The 23182-nt window shown below is 45.4% G+C and overlaps 1 protein-coding gene across 1 annotated transcript; it reads right to left on the bottom strand.

Annotated features, from left to right (window-relative positions):
• Positions 1–15713: 15713 nt before the first annotated feature.
• Positions 15714–22863, bottom strand: GPX7 (glutathione peroxidase 7). Its single transcript, XM_060142591.1, has 3 exons — positions 22528–22863; positions 18006–18267; positions 15714–16520 (listed from the first exon to the last, which is right to left on the bottom strand). Exons 1-3 carry the CDS (start codon positions 22825–22827, stop codon positions 16357–16359), a joined length of 726 nt encoding a protein of 241 aa, XP_059998574.1. The 5' UTR covers positions 22828–22863; the 3' UTR covers positions 15714–16356.
• Between the last annotated feature and the right edge of the window lie 319 nt (positions 22864–23182).

Below are 23182 nucleotides of genomic sequence, written 5' to 3' on the forward strand. Positions count from 1 at the left end.
TGGCCCAATTACACTGAACCAGGACTAGGGACAGCTGAACTTTAGTTGTCAATACTTCCCATTCAGCCAATCACAGAGTGTTGGAGCTGAAAAGGACCTATGGGTCATGTAATCAGTTACTGAGTTACAGCTGGCATTAAAAAAAAAATTAATGGAATAGAAAATGCGCACTGCAAATAGCAAAGTTAAGTATTCTTCCATAAAATGCTTGTTTCATTTACATGTGTCTCTGTGTACTGTGGTCCAGATCACAATGTAAAATGCATTTCTTATTTTGAATCAGGTCAAAAAGGTTTGAAAGCCACTGAATCTGACACCTCCCATTGTACAGATGGGCAGGGACTCACTCAAGATTACAAAATATTTAGCTCTCCTCATTTCTCACAGCAGTGGATAGAGTAGGAAAGAGCTAATGTGATGCCTTGGGAGTCCCTAATTACTCCATCCCTTGCTTTCAGTGTGTATGGGATAAATCATGGGCATCAGGGGATCTGGGCTCAAGCCCTAGCTCTACCCCTTCTCTGCTTTTTCTCTCTGTGCTTCAGGTTCCTTTTCTTCATCCAGGTCAGCTCCTCAGATACTGATGTGTGCCATGCCCTTGACCTGGGCTCTGGGGCCCCTGAGAGAGATCAGATCTGGGTCTGCCCTTGAGAAACACTGTATAGTGGGGCAGTCGGACAGATGATGACAGGACACGGCAGTGAAGGGGGAAATTCAGGGACCATGGCCACGGAGGGATCACCCTCTGAAGGAGAAGGGAAGAGTTTTGAGGGGGTAGTGTCTTCAAGGGTCACTGTAAGGTCAAATATGAAAACTGGAAGGAATTGTTATTATCCTCCAGAAAATTCCTCCCCTAGGCTGTGAACCTCTGGAAACTGGGAACTGTATGACTACTTTAATGGAGGTGCACTTTAGCCTCTTTATTAGATGGAGAGCAAAGAGAAAGGGTGGAGTCCTGTGGAAAGGATTGGGGGTCTCCTGGAGACATGGGATTCAGCTGTGAGGTACAAAGCACTCTGCTCTGGCTTTTGGCAAAATTGGGAAGCTGTCAACAGTTTCCAAAGCCCTTTTCCAGCCAAGAATTAATTTGTTCCTCCAGCAACCCTGTGGAGTGAGCCAAGCAGGGATGATGGGGCCCCTGAGAGAAATAACAAGGCCAATGTCACAAAGCAGCCAGTGGCCCAGGCAGGACTAGTATCCGTGTCTGTCTAGCCAAGGGTCCTCTCTGGCAGTCTGATGCAAACTATGGTCCCCTATTCAGAAGAAGATTTTTAACTACAGAAAGTAAATTACTTAGGATTACAAAGGATACCAATTATGTAGAATCATTATCAAAATAGTTATTTTGTGAATTAGTTCTTTTTTAACATATTAAATAATGAGATAGAGAGATTCGTCTATTAACTATTGTAACTTTGAGATGGTGAATGAGTGTAAACAGTATTTCAAGATAATGCTACTGTAATGCAATACAAAAATAACTGATTTTTATTGGTGACAAAGTCACAGGTTCTGCTAATACTACTGTGATTTGTTGCTTACATGCATGATAGAAGGGAATGCTAAATTTGACTTAGGGGTAGTGAAAACAAGGATGTAATCTTTTTCAATACAACTTCATGGACCTCTCCCATGCTGAACTCTATCAATGGACCCCTTGGGCTCTTTGGAATCTATGCGAAAATCTTCTACCTCTTCTGGTCTAGAACCTACTCTAATGCCTGTTCCTTCATCATGTGTGTCATGTTTCTTCCTACAGACACTTACTGCAGACCTCCTATGTGCCAGGCAGTTTCCGGTCTTGCATGTCATGTAGTCCTTGAAAACTTCCTTTGAGGTAGGTGTTTTTCTTCCCATTCTTCAGGGAAGGTAACTGAGACTCAGAGAGGTCAAGTGATTTATCCAAAGCCACACAGCTTTTTTTTTTCCCTCCTTCCTCCCAACCTGAGGTCTGGGGGCCAGAGTCTCCAACCAGAGGGGAAGGAAAGTGTAGGAGGGAAGGGTAAGCAGGGAGAACTCACATTTATGGAGAACACACTGTGAACTAGAACTCTGTGCTTTTCATAGTCTCCTTCAGTCCTCACAACTCTGTGCAGTGTTACTTTCTTAATAAAAATTAAAATAATTAAATATGTACATATTTATTATAAAACAACAAATTAGAAAATATAGATAAACCCAAAGAAAAAAATATCACCCATTACCTCACTAGGTAGAAATATCTCTTAATACTTTGGTATGGAGTCTTCCAGATACACACATAATTTTGCACCCACTCTACCCATAGGAAAACTGGACCCAGAGAGGTTAAGTAACTTGCTTAAGGATATACAAGTAATAAGCTACAATCACCTGCGGTGTGACCTTAGGCAGGTCACTTTCCCTCTCTGCATTAGGGCAGTAGTGAAGATGGAAGAGCATGAAGCCTGGCACCCAGTGAGTCACAGTAACTGGAAGCTCCTTCTGCGTGGTTCTCAAAACAATGCGCTCTAGACCTGGCAACTTTGCTCCGGAGCCCGGTCCTCAGGGGTCCGGAAAGAAACGCCCCTCGCTGTCGTGGGCCGCGCAGCTCGGTGACTGAAGCCCACGGAGGCTGAGAACCCGGGCACAACCCGCGGTGAGGACTCGGTTCACTCACTGAGGGGTCTGCCCGGAGTCCTTGGACTCTGGACGCAGTGGAGCACCCCCCTCTCCCCTTGCCCTACTGCATCCAGCTGTAACCGCCCGACGCCCCTCCCCGATGGCTCTCCCCATCCACGACCCGGCTCCGGTGCCAGCTTGCAGGTCACCGCAGCTGGAGAAGCAAAGGAAGGACGCTGATGTGCATTAAGCGCAAGGCCGGTTCCTCGCACCACCGCTCCCCTGCTGCCCAAGACTGATTCTTTCTCTTCTTTTCCAGAATGAGGCTCTTGCTTCTCATCCTGAGAGAAGTGACTTTGCCACGTTGGAACATGAAATCCAGGGACAAACCGGACTGAGGCTCAGATCTCCTGATACCAGCTAGGCTCTCCCCCAACTCTAAGTGGTCACTCTTTGGGTTTAGGTTTTCGTTAGTTTGCTGTTTGTCTTCCTATGAAATCTTTAAAGCACACAAACAACATAAAGAATAATACAAGAACCACCCATGTACTACTCAAATTTAAGAAATAAAAAATTTGATCAATCCTGTTTGAAGCCCCACTCCTGCCCTCCATACTCCTCCTTCCCCACATAAGTATTCTCCTGAATTCGGTGTTTATCGTCCCCATGCTCTTATTCATGCATTTATCACATATGTATGGATCTTTGAACAATGTATGAAATTGCTTTACGTGTGATTACATCTTAAATAAATAGCATCACATTGCATGTATTCTTCTGGAGCCTGATTTTTTTCACTCAGTCTTATGTTTTTGAGTTTTGTCTATATTGATGTGTATGCTCAATCTGGCTCATTCACTTTTACTGCTATATAGTTTTCCACTTAGTGAATATATGATAATTTATTATCCATTTTCTTCAAAGTTCAGATTCCTTCCAATTTCTTTTTTTTTTTGCGGTACGTGGGCCTCTCACTGTTGTGACCTCGTGGCTTTTCCCGTTGCGGAGCACAGGCTCCAGACGCACAGGCTCAGCGGCCATGGCTCACGGGCCTAGCTGCTCTGCGGCATGTGGGATCTTCCCGGACTGGGGCACAAACCTGCGTCCCCTGCGTCGGCAGGCGGACTCTCAACCATTGCGCCACCAGGGAAGCCTCTTCCAATTTCTTTTATTACTATATAATGCTGTTTCTCTTGTGATTTTTTATTTTTAAAATCAATTTTACTGAGGTATATTTTACAAACAGTAAAATATACCCATTTTAAGTGTACAGCTTGGTGACTTTATACTCATGTAACTACCACCACAGTCAGGATACAGCACATTTCCATCACTTGTCACCATCCATTGTGCCACTTTGCAGTCAGCCCTCCTCCCCACCCCTAGCCTGGCCTTAGACAACCACTGCTCTGCTCTCCCTTCCTATAGATTAGTTCGGCCTGTTCTTGAATTTTTGTCTTAATGGAATCCGATAGTATGTCCTCTTTTGTGCCTGACCTATTTTGCTCACCACAGTGCCTTTGAGATACACAGAAATTGTTGCATGTAGGAGTAGTTCCTTCCTTTTATTGCCGAGTACCTGGAAATATACTCATTATATGAAATACTGCAATTAGTCCATTCAACTGTTCATAGGCATTAGAGTTGTTTCCAGCTGGGTACTATCATGAATAAAGTTTCTATAAAATTTTTTGCATATATTTTTTTGGGGGGGGCTATGTTTTCATTTCCCTTGGGTGAATCCTAGAAGTGGAGTTTTGGGGTAATAGGGTGGATGTATGTTTAACTTGATAAGAAGTTGCCAAACTCTTTTCCAGAGTGTGGTTGGAACCATTTTGCATCCCCACCAGCAATGTATGAGAGAGAGTCAGGGCTCTACATCCTCACCAGCACTTGGTATTGTCAGTATTTTTTATTTTGGTTATTCTTGTAGACGTGAAGTAGCATCTCATTGTGGGTTTAATTTGTTTTTTCCTAATGGCTAATGATGAATAACTTTTCATGTGCTCATTAGCCATTCATGTATCTTCTTTGGCAAAATGTATGTTTTGCCTATTTTTTTAAAAAATACATTTGTTTATTTATTTATTTACTATTTTTGGCTGAGTTGGGTTGCTGGGTGCGGGCTTTCTCTAGTTGTGGCAAGCGGGGACTACTCTTCATTGTGGTTCGCGGGCTTCTCATTGCAGTAGCTTCTCTTGTTGCAGAGCACGGGCTCTAGGTGCGCAGACTGCAGTAGTTGTGGCACGTGGGCTCAGTAGTTGTGCCTTGTGGGCTCTAGAGCGCAGGCTCAGTAGTTGTGGCACACGGGCTTAGTTGCTCCGCGGCATGTGGGATCTTCCCCGACCAGGGCTCGAACCTGTGTGCCCTGCATTGGCAGGCGGATTCTTAACCACTGTGCCCCCAGGGAAGCCCCGTTTTGCCTATTTTTAAATTGGGTTATCTTCTTATTGAACTGTAACAGTTCTTATATATTCTGGATACAAATCCTTTATCAATATATTATTGTAAATATTCTTTCCCAATCTATAGCTTGACTTCTCATTAAAATTTTTTTTATTAAAGTATAGTTGACTTACAATGTTGTGTTCTTTCTCATTTTTCTTAACGGTGTTTTTTGAAAAGCCGAAATTAAGAATTTTGATAGTTCAATTTATCACTTTTTTTCTATTAAGATTAGTGCTTTCTGTGTTCTATCTAAAAAAGATCTTTGCCAGGACTTCCCTGGTGGTCTAGTGGTTAAGACTCCACGCTTCCAATGCAAGGTGTGCAGGTTCAATCCCTGGTCAGAGAACTAAGATCCCACATGATGTGGTGGTGGGGGGGGCGGCCAAAAAAAGTTTAAAAAAAAAGATCTTTGCGGACCCCATGATAACAAAGATTTTCTCCTATGTTTTCTTCCAAAAGTTTTATAGCTTTAGCTTTTACATTTATGCCTCTGATTTTTTTGAGTTAATTTATGTGCCAGATATGAAGTAAAAGTAGTTTCAAAACCATCCTTTGAAAGGACTATCCTTTCTCTATTGAATTAACTTGACACCTTTGTCAAAACTCAATTAACCATGTATGTGTGGATTTATTTCTGAATTCTCTATTCTATTCCATTGACCTGATCTGGATCTATCCTTATGCCAGTTCCACTCTGTCTTAATTACTGTAGCTTTGTAAGTGAGTCTTAAAATCAGGTAGGATAAGTCTCCTAACTTTGTCCTTATTTTTCAAAATTGTTTTCATGATTCTGGGTCCTTTGCATTTCCATATAAATTTTAGAATCCACTTGTCAATTTTGCCCCCAAAAATCCTGCTTGGATTTTGTTTAGGATTGCATTGAATCAATAGATCAATTTGGAGAGAATTAACATCTTAATATTGAGTTTCCCAATCCATGAACATGGTATATATCTCTTCATTTATTTAGTTCTTAATTTCTCCCAGCAATGTTTTATACTATTCCATGTACAGGTCTTTTACACATTTTGTAAAATTTTTCCCTTTTTCTTATTTTTGATGCTATTGTAAATGACATTTTCAATGTGATATTCCAGTTGTTTGTTGCCAATTTACAGAAATACAACTTATTTTCCTATATTCACCTTGTATTCTGAGATCTTGTTAAATTCAGTTATTAGTTCTAGTAGCTTTTTTATAGACTAAGGATTTTTTTATGTTAACATGAAAAAAACATGATTTCCTCACAGGCAACATATTATGTTGCTTGTGAATAAAGGCGGTTTTACTTTTCCTTTCCAGTTGATGCATTTTATTTTTTTCTTGTTTTGTTACACTGTCTAGGATTTCCAGTACAATGCTGAAGAGAATTCTTTTGACTTTTGAGGCAGAGTTATATGATTCTTTTTTCTCTGCATTTGATTCTCTCCCATCACACACTTATCAACGGAGAGGTCCTCTGAAGTCTTGACCTGAGCGGTTGAAGTAGCCCCAGTGGTTCTAGTCTGACCTCTAAAATCTGAACTCTCCATACGTCTCCAACTATACCTGCCTCTTCTCTCCTACAGGAAGCCTCTGTTTCAGCCAATCTGACCTGGGAAGGGAGCCTCCTCTCCCAAGTTTTTGCTCATGTAGTTCCCTTCTTTTGCTTATCTAAATCCTCTATACTCCCTTGAAGACTCCCCGCTCCCGAAAGCACCATTGTTTATTGCAGCGTCTGCTCTGTCTATGTGTACCATTTGTTGAACACTTCCATGTGCCATCATCTCACTTAGGAACCACAACTTCAGACTATAGGCTCCTCTAGGACAAAAGTTATACCTGCTCGGTGCTGGCTTCACCACACTTAGTCTAGGGCTGGTTCTCAAGCTGCTGCTTTGTGCCACCTTTGTTCTTTTGTGTGCTTTTGTGCAAATCAGAAAAAAGTGCCCCTTGGGACTTCCCTGGTGGTCCAGTGGGTAAGACTCCAAGCTCCCAATGCAGGGGGCACGGGTTCAATCCCTGGTCAGGGAACTAGATACCTCATGCATGCCTCAACCATGAGCCTGCATGCTGCAAATAAGAAGCCTGCATGCCACAATTAAGAAGCCTGCATGCCACAACTATGAGCCCGCATGCTGCAACTAAAAGATCCCACATGCTACAACAAACGATCCCACATGTGGCAACAAAGATCCCAAGTGCCTCAACTAAGACCCGGTGCAGCCTAAATAAATAAGTAAATATTAAAAAAAAAAAAGTGTCCCTTCCTCTGGCTTTATATAGCTCTATGCCAAAGGCAAGGCTGAGTAAGTAGAGTTCAGGCTAGATTTCAACTCCTAATTGTCCTTTCTGCTGGCCACCTTCAAAATCTGCGTACCCATATAGGTTAAGGGAGGAGGAAGAACGAATAAATGAACGAAAGAATGGTTCTGATGAACATAGGGGCAGGACAGGAATAAAGACACAGATGTAGAGAATGGATTTGAGGACATGAGGAGGGGGGAGGGGAAGCTGGGACGCAGTGAGAGAGTGGCATGGACATATATACACTACCAAATGTAAAATAGCTAGTGGGAAGCAGCTGCATGGCACAGGGAGATCAGCTGGGTGCTTTGTGACCACCTAGAGGGGTGGAATAGGGAGGGTGGGAGGGAGATGCAAGAGGGAGGGGATATGGGGATGTACGTATGTATATAGCTGACTCACTTTGTTATACAGCAAAAACTAACACAACACTGTAAAGCAATTATACTCCAATAAAGATGTTAAAAAGATAAAATAAATGAACGAATGATTCTGAATGGGTATTTTAGATATAAAGATATTGAGCCTCAGAGAGGTTAATTTCTCACCCAAGGACCCAGCCAGGAATGGCAGAAACTAGGATTTGTCCTGGGTTTGCCAGTCCCCAAAGTTCAAGGAAACAAACACTGCCTTTGTCTACCTCCTTCTTTGGTCTCAACATGAGTCCAGCACTTTATTTGTTATTAAGCATTTTTCATATTCACAGTTTTTTTCAGTCTGAGATCAGCCACTTCTGCAATTTACTCCAAGACTGCTGCACCCTGGATTGAACGGCCTTCTCCCAGAATCAAAATCTCCAACCATAAATCCTCCCTGTCCCTGCTGGAGTGTTACCAGAGTCTAGGGAGCAGAGAACAGAGAGAGAGGCAGGGGCTTTGGTACTGGGTCAGCCTGGATTTCAATTGCTACTTGGCAATTGACTTGCTGGGAGACTTTAGACTTCTCACTTAGTCATATCTGTACAATGGAAATCATAATACCTACCTTAAGAGATGAGATATAGGTTATGTGAGCACTCAGTAAAGGTTAGTTCTCCTTTTCCTTCCACTTTGCTGAGTGCAAGGATGGTGTCTCATGTTAGGTCCACACACAAGAAAACTGCAGCCTTTGTTTACAGAAGATTCTTGGTGACGTTTGTCAACCCCATGACTAGAATTGCTTTTTCTCTTGACCTTGGGCAAGTCTGTTCCCCTCTCTGAGTCTCAATTTCCTATCTTTTAAGAGGGGACAGTAATATTTAAATAACTATAAGAAGAACTATCATTTACAGAATGTTTACTATGGACCAGATACTCCAGTGCTTTATGGGTGTATTTTTATTTAATCATCAAAATCGGTCTATGAGGTAAGTGCTATTAATATCCCAGATGTCCCAGAAGAGGACACTGAGGCACAGAGAGGTAAAGTCCATGAGTCGCCCAGTGGCTAAGTGGTAGAGCTGGGATATAAATTCTGCTTGGAAGACTCTTGACCATGACTGCTCAGCCTACTGACATTTTAGGCCAGGTAATTCTTTGTTGTAGGGGACAGTCCTTATACTGTAGGATGTTTAGCAGCATCCCCGGCTTCTACCCTCTAGATGCCAGTAGTACCCATTACCCAGTTGTGACAACCAAAATGTCTCCAGACATTGCCAAATGTCCCCTGGTGAGCAAAATCACCCTTAGTTAAGAATCACTGCTCTAGGCACTAGAGTCCTAGACAATGTTTTTCCCCTACAATATGACCAAACTAGGGAAACTTCTTTCCCCTGAAGGTTTCAGTAAAGGAAATCAGCTAGAGATAGATGCTACACTAATCCTAATACTGTTTCATATTTGTTACAGCCCACTTCCACTTACAAAGGGCCTTTTCGGGCTTCCCTGGTGGTGCAGTGGTTGAGAGTCCGCCTGCCAATGCAGGGGACACGGGTTCGTGCCCCGGTCCGGGAAGATCCCACGTGCCGCGGAGCGGCTGGGCCCGTGAGCCATGGCTGCTGAGCCTGCGCGTCCGGAGCCTGTGCTCCGCAATGGGAGAGGCCACAACAGTGAGAGGCCCGCATACTGCAAAAAAAAAAAAAAAAAAAGAGCCTTTTCACACATTAGTTTGTCTGAACATTCCAGGGGAGACAGCACATAGACAGAAGTGTCTAACACAGTGCCCAGCATTTATTAGGTAAAATCCTTTTATTGGCTAGATGAAGCAATAGAGGTTGAGGTAGATTAAGTGACTGTCCCAATGTTACACATCTAGTAAGGGGACATTGTCATTTGTTCTGTTGATTAGCCTATTAACTATGTTCTTAGCTCTTTGACTTTAATCCTGAGTTTCTGCTTTCATTGGGAGTTACAAGGTGAATCAGAAGAGTTAGAATTTTTGTTTCCTAGAGTTGAAAGGATCCTAGAGGCTATCTAGTTCAACTTCCCACTGCACGGTATTCAACCCTGGATTAGTGTTGCCAGATAAGATGCAAGACAGCTGGTTAAATTTGAATGTCATATGAAGAACGAGTAATTTTTAAAATATAAGTTTTTCCCATGCAATCATCACTAACACCAGGGACGATTGTGGCCCTGGGACCCCCTCTGGAGCATGATCAGAAGGGCGCAATGGGTCATGTGCTCAGAAGGGAGCACTCATATTCCAAGAGATTAGAAGAAGGGGCCTTCTGATTGGGCTTTCCCATCTTACTGAGATTGGTCACCCCTTCCACGGGAGGATTTGAGCCTTTTACGGGGAACCTAGCTGATGCAGGGGCTGAGACAGTCTTTAGGACACTTAGAAACAGACATAGATGATGACAATGAGGTAGTCAGTCAATATATGACTTTTGAACACCTACTATGGACCAGACATTTCTTACGTTCAAAGAACACAACAGAGATAAGGTGCACAGCAATATGAGGGAAAGGAAGAGAATTTCTACCTGTGCAATGGGAGGAAGAAATGAGAGAGAATATAGCAAGAAGTTTGGTGCTGTAGCAACACCGAAGGTGAGAAATTGAGGAGGATGAGGCACAAGGGCTTTGAATGACAGTTTAAAGAACCAAGCCTTTATTCCAAGGTTAAGGGTTGGGGGGCACACTGAAGCAGAGAGGTGATATGCTCAGGTCTGCTTTTTGGAACATCATTCAGCTTGTGACACGAAGGATGGATTGAAGGAGGGAATTGGGGCCAAGGATATGAGCCAGAAAGATGATAAATCCTGAGTTAGGATAGTCGTAGCAGGAAAAAGGAGAGGAGAGAGATTTGAAAAATGTTAAGATATAGCGCAGAGCTGTCTATTTGTCCCTGACCCCTGCAACATCTGTTCTCCCCTTCTTTTATGTTAATGGAACTCAATTTTCATATGGGCACATGGCCATACAGAATAAAAACTTTATTTCCTAGTGAAAGTAAATTATGTCTGGGTATGGCTATAGACTAAGTTCTTCTGACTTGTAGAATGTGATGTAGTCATGCCCTTAAAGGCATGGGGTGAGGTGATCAGCTGTCTTGGGTCATGCGGCTGATGACAACGTCCTAGGGATGCCAGAGCCATAAGCCCGGGCCCCTGACTAATTCATGGAGCAGGTAAAGGTCCAAGTTTTACATGGTATAGAAAAAACTTCTACTTTTTTTGAGACTGTGTTTACTTTGGGTTCTTGTTACAGCTGCCAAATCTCTATCCCGACACAAAGTGGTAAAAGTCACAGGTAAGGGCTTCCCTGGTGGCGCAGTGGTTGAGATTCCGCCTGCCGATGCAGGGGACACGGGTTCGTGCCCCGATCTGGGAAGATCCCACCTGCTGCGGAGCGGCTGGGCCTGTGAGCCATGGCCGCTGAGCCTGCGCGTCCGGAGCCTGTGCTCTGCAACGGGAGAGGCCACAACAGTGAGAGGCCCGCGTACAGAAAAAAAAAAAAAAAAAGTCACAGGTAAGGGCTAAGATGTAGGGACTGAAGGAGATGTGGGGAGGAGAGGAAGCTGCAGAGGTTTTTTTTTGTTATACCCAAGGCAGTGTTTCTGTCTTGAAATGTAGCCTATTGACCACCTGCAATGTAATCCCTCTGGGGCCCAGGAATCTATGCAAGCAGCTTGGTGATTTGTAGCTAACCAAGCTTCAGCAATTCCCTCCAGCAAACACCAGGCTGGCCCTGCTGGAGCTGGGAGGTTTCAGATCTGCCTGCCTTCCACAGGTGTCTCCATGCTGACCGGTGCTCCTGGTAGCCCCAGAGCCATCTACTTCTCCTATCTGTAGTTCAGTGTCTGCCTCTGCGCCAAGGGTTTATTTCTGACCTTCAGGTTTGGGACTGAAGACAGACTCTGTGATGCTAAGTCAAGTCACTATCATTTCTCACCTGGATCCCACAAGACCTTGAATGATCTGGCCCCTGCCTACCTCTCTGACCCTTCTCCCTATCACTTCGCTCCAAGCAGCACTGGCTCCATTCTGTTGAGCATCTTCCCTCATTAGGGTCTTTGCTCCAGCCACTGCTGTTTACAAACCCTCCACTCTACTTCTTTGCCCTGTTTTTTTTTTTTCGGTACGCGGGCCTCTCACTGTTGTGGCCTCTCCCGTTGCGGAGCACAGGCTCCGGACGCGCAGGCTCAGCGGCCATGGCTCACGGGCCCAGCCGCTCCACGGCATGTGGGATCTTCCCGGACCGGGGCACGAACCTGTGTCCCATGCATCGGCAGGCGGACTCTCAACCACTGCGCCACCAGGGAAGCCCTGCCCTAACTCTTATTAAAATTTCAGCTCTCAGCTTAAATGTCATTTCTCATGGAAGCCTCCACTGCACTCCAGCATATGTCCAATGCCACTTTTATACATGCTCATGGTTCCTTGTACTTCTTCCTGGTGCTTATCATAATTGTAATTGTATAATAATTGGTGTAATTATTTGTTTAATGTTTCCCACTATTTCCCACTATTCTCTGAGCACCATGACAGCTGGGAACGTGGGTGTTTTGTTCACTGATATATCCCTAGAACCTAATGCAGAACTTGACACATAGGCAGTGCTCAAGAAATATTTGTTGATGAATGAAAGTCCCTTCCAACCATAATTTTCCAGAGATTCCCCTCATAGTCACGCTCTCCTCCCTCCACACTCCAGACCAGCTCAGAGAAATAAATAAGCAATTAGGATGGGTCTACCCTCTCTTTGAGGACCTAGGACCAGTTGATAGTGAATGAGAATCATCTGAGGGTGAAACGAGAGCTCAACAAAAGACAGAGGCTATTATCGTATCGGCAGCCAGAAATGAGCCCTTCTCCAAACTCCTAACTGGTGGTCCCAGGCTTGCTTATCACCTCTAAACTAATAGCAGAGAGCTTAGTGATCGGTAATATGATTTAAGCAGACAACTAAAATATTGATTAATAATTAAGTGTTAGCAAATAGCTAAACTGCTAAGTGCTAAGACATAACCTAATAAATAAAATATTTGGCGTAGGGGCTTCCCTGGTGGCACAGTGGTTGAGAATCTGCCTGCTAATGCAGGGAACACGGGTTCGAGCCCTGGTCTGGGAGGATCCCACATGCCGCGGAGCAACTAGGTCCGTGAGCCACAACTACTGAGCCTGCGCGTCTGGAGCCTGTGCTCCGCAACAAGAGAGGCCGCGATAGTGAGAGGCCTGCGCACCGCGATGAAGGGTGGCCCCCGCTTGCCACAACTAGAGAAAGCCCTCACACAGAAACGAAGACCCAACACAGCAAAAATAAATAAATTAATTAATGTCAGATGCAGGCTTGTTAAAAAAAATTTTTTTTGGCTTATAAGTGTTAGAAGATAATTAAGGCATCAGTAGAAAAATCAAATATTAACTATTCAAGTGTTAGATGATTACCGAGGGATTAATTTAAAACTAAGTTGTTAGCAGATATTGCTTAACCAATGACTGAGGTAACAGTTGATAACAACATAAAATGAGATTTTTCCTAGGAGGACTCTTGCACATTAGAAGGGACTTGGGAACAGCAGAAAGCTGATAAAGCCTAGGAATAAAGGTCTAATTTGGAGTGCAACATCCTCAGCTGGACTCTAAACTGCTGGGGGGAACTGTTTGCTTGTCTTTGGTTTTCCAGATAGGGTCTAGGCAGGGACAGCATGGAGCCAGTGCTCAAAATGCTTCCCATATAATTAAATTTAATCTGCTAAGGGCCAAGCACTGTGCCGAGGAGAGAAAGGAAGGCAGTTACTTAAACAATGAGAATGTGGTGAGTGAGTGAGTGGTGTGTGGAAGGAAAGGCTTAGGGGGTTTGTGAAGGCTGGGGATAATGGACAGCAAGTGTGTCAAGGAGAGGTGATGAGTTTAGTTCTGGAGACCCTGAATTGAGGTGTCTCTAGTCATGCCCAGTAGGCAAGTGGGTATGAGTCCAGCATAGATACAAGGTAGAGATTTAGGTATCATCAGGATGTAGACGGTGGTCAAAACCATGAGAAAAAAATGAGATGGTTGTGGAAGAGTATATGAAGTGAGAAAAGGGACCCGCCTAGAAGCCTAAGGAAGACCAACAGGGAAGGAGTGGGCAGAGGAGGAAGAGTCATGGACAGACATTGAGAAGGAAGGAGCACTCAGAGAGATGGGGGAAAACCAAGAGAAGACAGGGGCAGGAAAACTAAGAAGGGAAGAGAATGTGTCAGGGAGAAGAGTCATACAATCAGCAATGTCAGAAGCGGCTGACAGGTCAAGTAGGGTGAGGTCAGAGAGATGTCCATTGAGAATGTGGTTCTGAGTTGTTCATCACAAAAATTTCTGTGATAGCTGGATTTCACTGTGTGTGTGTGTGTGTGTGTGTGTGTGTGCACCTGCACACACGCGGAAATGACCACGTGCAGAGCCAGAGCTTGGAGGAGGGTGTGTTAGGACAGGCTGTAGGCCACCACAGGGTGGTATGTGGTCAGCCCACAGAAAGCCTTCATTTACTCTTGCAGCTTTTGGGAAGGATTATTAAGGGAGGCTTTGAGCACAGTTCAACCCTTTCACTGTCCAGTGGGAAAATGGAAGACAGCAGAGAGGGAACAATTTGCTCAGTCTGTGAGTCAAGGGCACAGCCAAGACTTGAATCTGAGTTTCCTTCTTCTAGAAGAGTGACTTTGGGAGAAGTAGACATGAAATTCTCATTGGCCGATAAATTATCTATCAGTGACTCTGCTCATCACCTCTTTTCTATATTTATATAAAAGTGAAATACGTATTTTTACACACAAAATTCAAACATTACAAAAATACTTAACAAAGAAAGTGAATGACTCCTGTTATCCCACCCCACGCCCTCACGGACAGCCACCATTAACAGTTTGGTCTACATCCCTCCCTCCCTCCATCCCTCCCTCTCTCTTTCACACTTAACATTGTAAATTTTTAATAAAAATATTATTCTTGTTTGTACTGGATGTTTTCTTGTGTGTGCATGTGTTCATTACAATTTGCCATTTTTTCACTTTTGGACAACTTTCTATGGTAGCATAGAAATTAATTCATTCATTTGAATAACTATTATTATTTTAATATATTTTTTATTATTTCCCTTTTTAAAAATATTTATTTTATTTATTTATTTTTGGCTGTGTTGGGTCTTCGTTTCTGTGCACAGGCTTTCTCTAGTTGTGGCGAGTGGGGGCTACTCTTTGTTGTGGTGTGCGGGCTTCTCATTGCAGTGGCTTCTCTTGTTGTGGAGCACGGGCTCTAGGTGCACAGGCTTCGGTAGTTGTGGCACGTGGGCTCAGCAGTTGTGGCTCGCGGGCTGTAGAGCGCAGGCTCAGTAGTTGTGGCGCACGGGCTTAATTGCTCCGTGGCATGTGGGATCTTCCTGGACCAGGGCTTGAACCTGTGTCCCCTGCATTGGCAGGCGGATTCTTAATCACTGCCCCACCAGGGAAGCCCTGTATTAGTTATTATTATCATTTGGATTTGTACCATAATTTGTTACCAAACCATACTGATGGACACAAGGATTGCATCGAATTTTCACCATTATGAACAATGTACATACATATTATTGTACACACATATTTGCACAGTTTGAGAGTCTTTTAAAAGGAGAAATGGTGGATCAAAGCATATAAACATTTTGTTTTAAAAGATATTGACAAGTCATCCTCTAAAAAGCTGTACCAGTTTGTTGTCCCACTGACAGCTTATGCGAATGCCCATTTCCCCACATCCTCACCAATGACAGGTATTATCATTTAACAAAATCTTTCCAACTTGAATGAGGCTGAACATCTTTTCATATCCTCATTATCCGTCTCTATTTTTCTGTGAATTATCTGTTCTTATCCTTTGCCTGTTTGTAATTGTAGTGTACTTTTGGTCAGTGAATGCTTATTGGGCAATAATGATAGGCTTGATAAAAAAAGCCTGGGAAGACTTGGTACCAAACTGCGAACAGTGTTTACCTCCAGGGAGTGACCATATAGGAAATGAGGGCGATAGTTTCATTTTTATTTTGTATCATCTTATTTTACAATGAATTTGTATTAATTTTGTAATTGAAAAAAATACATAGGAAAACAATAACAACAGCAACAACAACAACAAATGTTTGGCCTGGATTCTCATGGCTGGAAATTCATGTTGGGTTCAAGTTTTTATTGATCACAACTTATTTTTTGGTTCATATGCAAAAAACATTTATTGAACGCCTCCTAGTTACCTGGCACTGCCCTAGGCACTTTCGTAGGCCTTTCATCCTCAATCTCACAACAGCCCTGTGAGGCAGGAATTGGCCTCATTTTAGAGAGTTCATAACAGGTAGGAGATTATTGCTTGTACCTCTATTTGCCACATGTTTTCAGGGGCCAGAGGTTCTTATTGGTTGTTGAGTCATTGGTCAAGAGCTGTCACTGGTCAGGGGTTCTTACAGGTTGCTCTAAGATTCAAATAATCAAACTACTAGAATTTTCCCCAGACAGGAGTGATGGGGTAGGTGGGATAAGAGTGGAGGAAGGAGAGTCAGTAGTCTCTCCCTTGTAGCACCATTTGAGTTTGCTTTGGTCACTCAGTGAACACTGAGTGAACAGTCACTTGGTGAACAGTGAGGGGAGGGGACAGTGGGAGAGGAGGGAAAGTAGTTATAAGTCTTCTCGTTTCTTCAGGATGAGCTTCCTCACAAGCGCTGTAATCTGGGGCCTTAACTCCTCCACCGACATGGTTGGGTCCCAAGCCCCTATCACCTTTCCATCTGGGGCCACTAGGTACTTCCAGAAGTTCCAGGTGGGCTCCTTTCCAGAAGTCTCTAGAGCAAAGGAAGAAGGAGAGCAAAGTGTGCTTCCCTGTGTCCCCTCTCCTGGAATCCCACTATTGGTGTCCATCCCTCCCTTGAAGTAGTGGTTCTATTAGTTAGAATGAACTGGAGAGCTTTTAAAAATCCTGATGCCCAGTCCATACCCCCAGACCACTTAAGTAAGAATATCTGGGGGTGAGACTCAGGCATCAGTATTTTTCAAAAGCTTTCCAGGAGATTGCAATCTGGTGCCCAGGTTGAGAACTACTGCTCTATGATTCTGTGAAGTGCTGGGTAAGGCAACATCAGACCTTCCTTTATTAATGACCTCAAACTACTACACAGTCTATATCCTATTTTCTGATTAAATCTCAATGGTTTCCAAATGTTAGTCCATGGACTCTCTGCATCTGAATCATGGTGGTGGTGGTGGTGGTGGAGGAGGGGGGTTAATATAAACAGATTCTTGGGCTCTGCTTCAGTAGGTCTCAGGCTAATGCATTTTTAAGAGGTCCCCAGGTGCTTCTAAAGCACAGCCAGGTTTGATCTATAACTATGGGAACTGAGAAGGAACTAATAAAAACACACAGGGGAAAAAAAACAAATATTAGGATTGACCCACAAAGCAAAATTCAAATTGCCTCAGTAAGGGACCTTTTGTTTGCTACACTGTTGTTTGTTATTTACTCTTCCAGGTGAATGGATTGGTGGGGGGGGGGGTGGGGGGGGGCGGGGGGTGGGGGGGGGTTGGGGGGTGGTAGTGAGGGATATGAAGGCAACCAGAAACATGGAATAGGAGGTGGGAGAAGGCAAAAATGGAGCCCCCAAAGGAAGAGAGAGGCCTGAGAAAGGAAACAGTACTTAATGACAAGCTTGGCTAATGACCCCATTTTGTGGTTCTGAGGCTTCTGCGGAAGGAATCTATTTCTCAAATATTAAGATCTGTTTGTTTCTTTTTATGGCTGCGCCACACAGCTTGCTTGGGATCTTAGTTTCCCAACCAGCAACTGAACCCAGGCCAGGTAGTGGAAGTGCCGAGTCCTAACTGCTGCACTGCCCGGGAATTCCCAAGATCTGGTATTTTAGCTCAGAAGCTTTCTCTCCTGTGGCCTACACAATTTGCCTCTGACTCAGGACAGGAGATATGGGCCGGCCTTCTCCAGGCATGTGGCATCCCCTGCCTGCAGCTAAGTCCATAAGCTCAACTAATTCACACTGACTAAAATCTGAGGGTCCAGTCTCCTTCTAGGAGCCACTGCAGATGGAAACAGGAGCCCAGAGAAGTCTGCAAGAGTGACTCTGAGGGAGAACTGCAAGGCAGCAGGGGCGGGGATATTCTTAAGCAGGAATACTCCTCAGTTCATCCTCAAAGATTAGTGCTAGAACAGACCATCAACCCGCCTGTGTGGGTCTAAGGGGCCCCAGGTCACCCAGCCAGCCAGTAGCTTCTGCTGCCCAGGGAGCTGAAGGAAGGTGAGGGAAAGGCTCAGGACTCACGGATCAGGTACTTGAAGGCAGGGTGGGCACCAGTGCCGGTGACTGTGATCTTGCTAAACATGGGGAAAGAGACACTGTAGGTGTGGCGGGCAAAGTTCTCAATCTCCTTGTTGCTGTTGGGCTCCTGCTGGCCAAACTGGTTGCAGGGAAAGGCAAGCACGTTGAAGTGGTGAGGTCCCAGGTCCCGCTGTAGCTGTTGCAGGGCCCGGTAGTGCTGGTCTGTGAAGCCACACTCGCTAGCCACGTTCACCACCAGGGACACCTGGGTGGCAAAAGCAAAACCCAGACACATACACAAACCAGTGAAGAGGCACACGCTTGTACATGGCCTGACATGCCCACGTATGTGATGCCCCCTCAACAATTAATGCTCTCTCTCATAAACATGCAGGGTCTTACAGACGTGTGAAACACATACATAAACATTCATGAGAATAAGTACACAATACACATGAATGGGTATGCCTGTGCCCCTCGAAACAAAGATACATTAGCACACATCACACATGCCCACAAACACACAGAACACCATCACAGAGAGAGGCACACATACTGGTGAACGCACATCAGGAGGTGATACAGGAGAGAGAAAAGGCAGACCTGGGTTCAATTTCTGGCTCAGTCAACTAGCACTCATCATTCTACACTGTAGTTGCCTATACATGTGTTGGTCTTCCTTCTAGAATGTGAACCCACTGAGGGCAGGAGCTATGTTCACTTCATTACTGGGCCTGACACATGGAAAAGTCTCAGAAAGTATGTGCTGAATGAATAAGTAAGTGTGCACATATATATGATCACCTGAATGGGTACATAGACAGACATGGTTTTCTTGATAAAAGGATCCGAAGAACCTCAGGGCAATCCCTTTTTGCCCCTCTCCCTCCAGCAAACAAATACCACTTTCTTCTATCACTAGACTAACCCTTAAATTTATGATTGCCTTATAATATATTTATTTATTGCCGTTCGGTGATAAATATAAATCTGGCTGATGGAACTTGAATATATTACTGCAGTTACAATTTTGGCACCAATGCTATGTTTTTAGCTTCTAGTTATATATTATTAAAGGATTTAAATTCTCACCCTGTGTTTAGGTAGCCAAGCCCTATCTCTCTGACCACTTCTTATTTTATTATTTTATTATTTTTTTAAAAATTTTATTTATTGATTGATTGATTTTTGGCTGCGTTGGGTCTTTGTTGCTATGCATGGGCTTTCTCTAGTTGCGGCGAGTGGGGGCTACTCTTTGCTGCGGTGTGTAGGCTTCTTATTGCTGTGGCTTCTCTTGTTGCGGAGCACGGGCTCTAGGCGCGCAGACTTCAGTAGTTGCAGCATGCAGGCTCAGTAGTTGTGGCTTACAGGCTTATTTACTCCGCGGCATGCGGGATCTTCCCGGACCAGGGATAGAATCTGTGTCCCCTGCACTGGCAGGCGGATTCTTAACCATTGCACCACCAGGGAAGTCCTGGCCACTTTTTAGAAAAGGCAGGATTATACCAGCTGGCTCCATAAAGAGGGCCACCTTCCAGGGGCAGCTTGGGGCACTGGACATGCTCGGGCACAGACTGCTGAGGCTGGACAGGGTTTCTAGACCTCAGCACTACTGACACTGGGGGCTGGATAATCTTTGTTGTGAGGTAGCTGTCCTGTTCATTGTAGAATGTTTAGTAGCGTCCCTGGCCTCCACCCAGTAGTCGCCTAGTCTTAACAATCAAAAATGTCTACAGACATTGCCGAATGTCCCCTGGGGAAAAAGATCACCACCAGCTGAGAACCACTGAGCTAGACGATGAGAACCACTGTGCTGTATCTCCCTCACCCATTCCTTGGGGCCACAGGCTGTTAGAACAACCTCCCCCATTTTGTCAGCATATGCCATATTGCGCCTCTGGTGGTGAGAAACTGGGACTCTTAGTTCCCTTCACTAGTTAGAGGTCTTCCTCTTTCTTCTTTACTGGATCCTTGGGCATTGAGAGCATTAAAGGTTGTTTATTTCTAACCTACATCTTGTGTGTCTGCCCATACTTTTGGAAGGAGGGAAATCCTATTTCTATTTCCGTGCCTGAATCCAAAAAGCTTATCTTTAAAGTGACCAAAACACAGACAGATACACCTAAATACACACAGTAAATTTACATATACGTATACAAGCACAGATGCAGACTCAGATGAGTACACAGAAGCAAGCAAACAAATACACCATTCACATACACGCTACACTCAGGCCTATATGTACATAACCTCACAGTGTAGCCAAGGGCATTCCTGAGTGTCACCCATTTATCTACACTCAACACTGGTCTAAATGACTGTCTTCCCAGTTAGCGTGAGGGCACAAACCATACAATTTTGCTCATGGCTATGTCTCCAGGGCTGGACCCAGTGGCAGGCATGTAGTGCCTATAAAGAAGCCAGTGGGTTTTGCTTCCAATTTTTAAAAAACCCATGGTAAAATACACATAATGAGCCAGTAGCTATTTGCAGGTGAATGAATGACCATATTGCCCAAGTGGCAAACCAAGCTTGGGTTAACACACAGTTTCGTTTACAGGTTCCCTGGACTGACTGTTCCTGGTTTCCCTCTAAAGTTGGAAATAAGCTGGAAATTAAGACATGGGCTCTGGAACTGGACTGCCCGGGTTCAAATTCTAACTCCACCTCGTAGCAGGTGTGTGACTTCGTTTTTTTTTTTTTTTTTCAGTTTCTTTCTGATTGATTTCTAGGCCTCTCACTCCAATGCTTTTTAGGATCTACCAGTGACCTAGAGGATGAAAACACTCAGAATTCTGGGACTACTTTCCAGGTAATTTTTCTCCAGGATTTCTGTTCCTCACATCCTGCATGCCTTATTACTTCTGAAAGCAAATAGCCTTTGTCTGTTTTTGTCTTAGCATCTATTACTATTAGGAATTACATTGTTCATTCCTCCGTTCCTTGTTTATTGCCTTTCTCCTCTCCACCGCATATAAGCTCTGTTAAAGGGGAAACTTAGCTGTTTTGTTCACCGTTGTATCCACAGAGCTGGCACAGTACTTAGTATACAGTAGGTGCTCAGCAATAAATAATGAATTAATGAGTAGCAGAGTTGGTCAAGTGCTAAACCTGGGGCTCTCTGGTGAGCTGCTCCAGAGGGAAGGGAAGGCCTGAATGGCAATGGGCCCTGCTCTTACTGGCCCTTTGCCCCGAGTCCTGGATGAGGTTCCTGCTGGGGCCCCACAAACACAAGCACAGAGCAAGCACTCTACCAAGTGCTTCCACATTGTCACCTCATTTGAAACTCACAATACCTTGGGGCGGGGGGCAATCAGGACAAGGACTACTATACCCAGTACTCCCAGGATAACTGAGAATTCCAAGGCTTAGAGAGTACTTTCTTCACTAAGGATGGCCTTGCTCCTGGGAGGAGAATGCTAACAGCCGTTTGTGTGTGTGTGTGTGTGTGTGTGTGTGTGTGTGTGTGTGTGTGGTCCATCCAAATCCAGATGCTGGGCCTCCCTGTCCATTAGAAACCAACTCCCCACCCTTTCCACACCACAGCCTGAGGTCCACCTTGAGAAGTGAACTTGGAGGGCTCTTCATTACACACAGTGCAACATTTCGGTCTCTGAAGGTAGCGTTCAAGGCCCCTCTTGGTCCCTCCCTACCCTCTTCAGCCTCGTCTTTCACCCTCATGCTTTATGCTCCTTCAAGCACAACTGCTTGAAGACCTCCCCACCAGCATCACCATTCTTACTGTTTAGTTCTGAGTCTTGGCATTTGACAGTTCTCTTTGCCTGGAGTGCTCTTCTTGGTCTTACTAAAACTCACTCTTGTTTCAAAGACTCACCCAGGCACACTTCCTCTCTCAAGTCCTCTCTGAGCTAAGACTCCCTCTCGGTAAGGAGGTAGCAGTTATACTGGATGACACTTAAATCTCAGCCTGAGCTCCCAGCTAAAAAGTTTGCCTAGAGTAGGCCACGGATGGATAATCGGTTCTCCTCCAGGCTCCGTGCTTTCTAGCGCTGTGCGACCTTCCCTCTCTGGGACTTAGTGTACTACTCTCTAAAGGATGATCTGTGTAAGGTCCCCGTGTGTCTGAAATGGTAACTCCCTCTGCACCGAGCTTTCATTTCCACAATGTTCTCACTGGACTGATTATCACCAACTCCCTCTGTTCCGAACGTGGAAACTGGGGATGGGAGAGACAAAGGCCCTAGGATGCTAGGGTTACTTTTTAGACCAGTGTGTGAGAGGCTGGGCCCCGCTGCCCAAAATCGCTGGGAGGGAAATCGGCGCCGGCAGCGAGAGTTTCGGGTTTCACCGCGCGCCGGGCCATGCCACGTAGTCGAGGGACAGACCCGGCGCAGGATCTGGGGGCGCCGCGCCCGGCGGGATGTCTGGGTGGGGGTGGGGAGCCAGGGCAGGGTGGCCGGGCGGCCAGAGCCCCTCGGAGCCACACCCGGCAGGGTCCCGGGCGCCGGGCGCCCCCGTCAGGCCCCGGCTGGATGGCGCCGAGGCCCGGCGGGCGGACACTCACCGAGCCGCGGTATTTCTCCAGAGACACCAACTTGCCCCGGATGTTGACCGCCTTGAAGCCGTAGAAGTCCTGCTCCCGCTGCGCGCAGGCCGCAGCCGCCAGGAGCAGCCATGCTGCCGCCAGTCCCGCCACCATGACTCGCTCCCGAGCAGGCGGCGTGGCAAAGGCAAAGGCAGGGCTGGGGTCACGGGCGCGGCGGGCGGGAGGAGGCGGCCCCGGCTCCAAGCGGCCAGCCGGGCAGGACGCGCCCCCTTCTCCGCGGGCGGTGGACAGCCGGGCTCTGGACCTCAGTCTCCCCATCTGTACTGCGGGAGCGTTGGACTCCGCGCCCCTTTCCGGACCCTAGAGCCGTGGTTTCAGGATTCTGCCCACTGAGACCGGAATTCGTTTCAATGAGGCTCCCTCTTGCTCCAGGATGCAGCGACTAGGTAGGGAAAGGGAGATGGAAAACTGCATCTGGGAGCTTAGCTAGTTTTTAATTAGTGCAGTGCCCTTAGGCTGGTCGCAGCACCTCTCTGGACCCCAGTTTCTCCATCTGTTGCCTTCCTGATGCACCTAGACAGTACAGAATGAGAGTAATAGAAAAATGGATGTGAAACTTTTTTGTCAGCTGAATGGTGCCTACGAACTTTAGGTGAATGAATGGACGTCCCCT

The sequence above is a fragment of the Lagenorhynchus albirostris genome, chromosome 2 (genome assembly GCF_949774975.1).
Source record: "Lagenorhynchus albirostris chromosome 2, mLagAlb1.1, whole genome shotgun sequence".
Taxonomy (NCBI): Eukaryota; Metazoa; Chordata; class Mammalia; order Artiodactyla; family Delphinidae; genus Lagenorhynchus; species Lagenorhynchus albirostris.